We start from the raw sequence: 3,013 nt of genomic DNA, 5'->3' as shown, positions 1-3,013 counted from the left end.
AACCTAGATGCTACAACGATATATTCTCTTATCTGTCTAGAAATGTACTGTCCTTTGACTTCAAATATGCGTGCGAAGCCAAGTCTTTCTCCACTTTGACTTTTCCAAATGCGGACACTTACATATCTCACCTCATTACCTGATCATGAATACAGTATCCATCGAGCTCTAAAGGCACCCAACAGAAAAAAGAGTACTAAGTATTTTTCAATATTGTTCAAGCGTATGTATGACAATGACTGGCAGTCAAAGATTGCGAGATCGAAACAGTTTTCAATGTTCAAATAAAAAAGTCCTGAATCATATTCACTAAAAAATCAAAAATATAAAATTGATTAAATTTTTGCCCTCTGTCGCCCTTCTAATCGAGATCCCATCTATGCTCTTGTAATGGTTTGCTCAAACTGTTAACTTTATTTTACATACATAAATCAATTATTTTAATAATTTAAGATTTTATATATCTGTGGAAAGAGGAATGTGCGCTTTTTATGAGAGATACAGATATTCACACCTCTTTTGAAAGAAATTTAATATTAATTTTTTTTTATTTTGACAACTTTTTTCATTTCACAAAATATATTATTTCTTGGAAATTAATTATAAAGAGCTTCTAAAACTAAGTAAAAGTAGCTATCACATAAATCAGTATTATAATTAAAAGTAATAATTACTCCTTACGAGGTTTCAGTCTTAGACGATTGTGCTCAATACAACAGCTTCCTTAGGCAGCATCACAATTGAGTCGGCGTAAATCTTGTCGCTAAAAAGTTGTATTCGCTAAGTAAAAAGCCCATAATATAAATGTATTGTATTATAATAGCGCCTTACCCCTTGCGTCTAACACTTTTGTCTGTGACTAGTATATATTCTAATTCGACTGTAAGATCGCTAAAAGCGGCATTCAAATTGATCGATTCCAAATCGTCGTTCAGATTCAGGAGAACAACATATGTGCGGTCACCGGATAGGAAGCTAAAATATGATTTAAATATGTAAGAATGGGCAAATGTTTGATACCCATGATTGCTCAATGGGCAATAAAATACTTACCGCTTAATGCCTAGTACATTTTCGCTAATCGCCTTTACTTCGGCCTCTCCATCGCTCATTGTCTTCGTAGCACGCAAGTTCTGCAATTGCTTGTAGACATTCAGATGACTATTGGCAATGCCGCGCTGACGCTTCACATTCACCAATTTATAATCCTCGGCTAATGGCAACCAGGTGGTATTGCTATCAGTAAAACCGGCCTTGTGTCCATCATTCCATTGGAAGGGTGTACGCGCTGGGTCTCGACTGAAGCTTTCAAATTCTTCAATATTCGATTGGCAAGCTCGCGGATCAACCGTTTCCTCCCAAGAAATCGATATATCCGTCATGCCAATCTCTTCACCTTGATAAGTGACACAAACTCCGGGCAAAGTCTTTAGTAAAACATTGATCAGGTCCATACGATCGACGCCTAGGCGTTTACCAATTCGACTCTGGTCGTGATTTCCCAACTAAGTAAGATTATGTATTAAAACGTGTAGCTAGAAGAAAACTGATTTCTTATTTGTGTTACATACCACCCAATTTGCTACGCTCCCAGCGGGCATATTGTCCAACCAGTTGTGTATCTGCTGCTCGTAGTCGTAAGCGTTGGAATTTTCGTTCACATTGCTGAGTAACACGAAATTGAAAGGTATTTGTGCACCTTCGGTGGAGCCATTTCCATAATACTGCATCAGCACGTCAATTGGTGAATAGGCTTCTGTCATGAGAATATGTTCGTCTCCACCAAGCTCCTCATCCAATTCCTTCAATGCCTGGCGGAATTCATACACCACATCAAGTGTTCCCGGCTGGTCTCTTGTGTAGATATGTTGAAGGTAATCGTAGTCTGCTGGGTCAGCCACCGATGGGTTACTTGGTTCGTCAGGCCAATTTCCCTCAGCATCGGCCGCTACTTCGTAGATATGTGGTACAGAGTCAACGCGAAAACCAGCAACACCTTTGCGTACCCAGTAACGCAGCATATCCTGTTCGATTCATTGGAATTAATATTAGGCGCATATTTTAATACACGATCTCTACAAACCTTCATAGCTTCGCGCACTTTTGGATTGTCGTAGTTGAGATCCGGTTGTTTGGCGTGGAACTGATGTAAGTAGTAGGCCTGGCGTTCATCGTTCCATGTCCACATTGAGCCGCGGAAGACACTTATCCAGTTCGTTGGTGGTAGTCGTGTACCATTTTCGGAAGTTTTGCCTGGATGCCAAATGTAAAAGTCTTTATATTCTGGATCGCTCTTCGCAGACTTGATAAACCACTCGCATTCATCACTCGAGTGGTTGGGCACAAAGTCTAAAATAATTTTCACTCCCAACTTCTTAGCCTTTGCCAGAAGTTGTTCGAAATCTTCTAGTGTACCGAATAATGGATCGATTTCGGTAAAATTCGCCACATCATAGCCAAAATCAGCCATGGGCGAGGTGAAGATGGGCGATAGCCAAGTCGCGGTGATGCCAATCTCTTTTAAATAGGATAGCTGTTCAGTAATGCCTACAATTAAAGAATTCTTTAGCACCTATTGAAACTTGTAGTTATTTCGTACAGTTATTTACCATTCAAATCACCAACGCCATCTCCATCGCTGTCCTTGAAGGAGCGTGGATATATTTGATAGAAGGATGCGCTTTCCCACCATGACTTTGCTGCTGATTCACTTGCGGCTGCAATGAACAGCGTGAAGATGGGTAAAAACTTAAGAAACTTCCACATGATTTTGTTGAATACTTTTCTTGACTTAACTCTGCCACACGCTGCGATACAATGGTGATTTTATACTATGGATCGACTTAATACGAGTATAATCGGCGATCGATAGGAGGTCGTATAAAAATACTAGTAAACCCCCTTTTAATTTATTGACCTATTTAGTGATTAGAATTTATAACAGCGATAAGTCAAGTGTTTAGAAATTACTGAAGTTGATTTGCAAATGGTCATTTTAGGCAAATTGCACTGG

The 3,013-nt window shown here is 39.4% G+C and overlaps 1 protein-coding gene across 1 annotated transcript; it reads right to left on the bottom strand.

The window, feature by feature from the left end:
- Nucleotides 1–639: 639 nt before the first annotated feature.
- LOC129252940 (maltase A3-like) lies at nucleotides 640–2,791 on the bottom strand. The gene is made up of 6 exons (XM_054891130.1): nucleotides 2,610–2,791; nucleotides 2,084–2,547; nucleotides 1,572–2,024; nucleotides 1,054–1,505; nucleotides 832–975; nucleotides 640–763 (listed from the first exon to the last, which is right to left on the bottom strand). Exons 1-6 carry the CDS (start codon nucleotides 2,764–2,766, stop codon nucleotides 694–696), a joined length of 1,740 nt encoding a protein of 579 aa, XP_054747105.1. The 5' UTR covers nucleotides 2,767–2,791; the 3' UTR covers nucleotides 640–693.
- Between the last annotated feature and the right edge of the window lie 222 nt (nucleotides 2,792–3,013).

The sequence above is a fragment of the Anastrepha obliqua genome, chromosome 1 (assembly GCF_027943255.1).
Source record: "Anastrepha obliqua isolate idAnaObli1 chromosome 1, idAnaObli1_1.0, whole genome shotgun sequence".
NCBI lineage: Eukaryota > Metazoa > Arthropoda > Insecta > Diptera > Tephritidae > Anastrepha > Anastrepha obliqua.
This window is presented reverse-complemented; position numbering and strand designations above follow the sequence as displayed.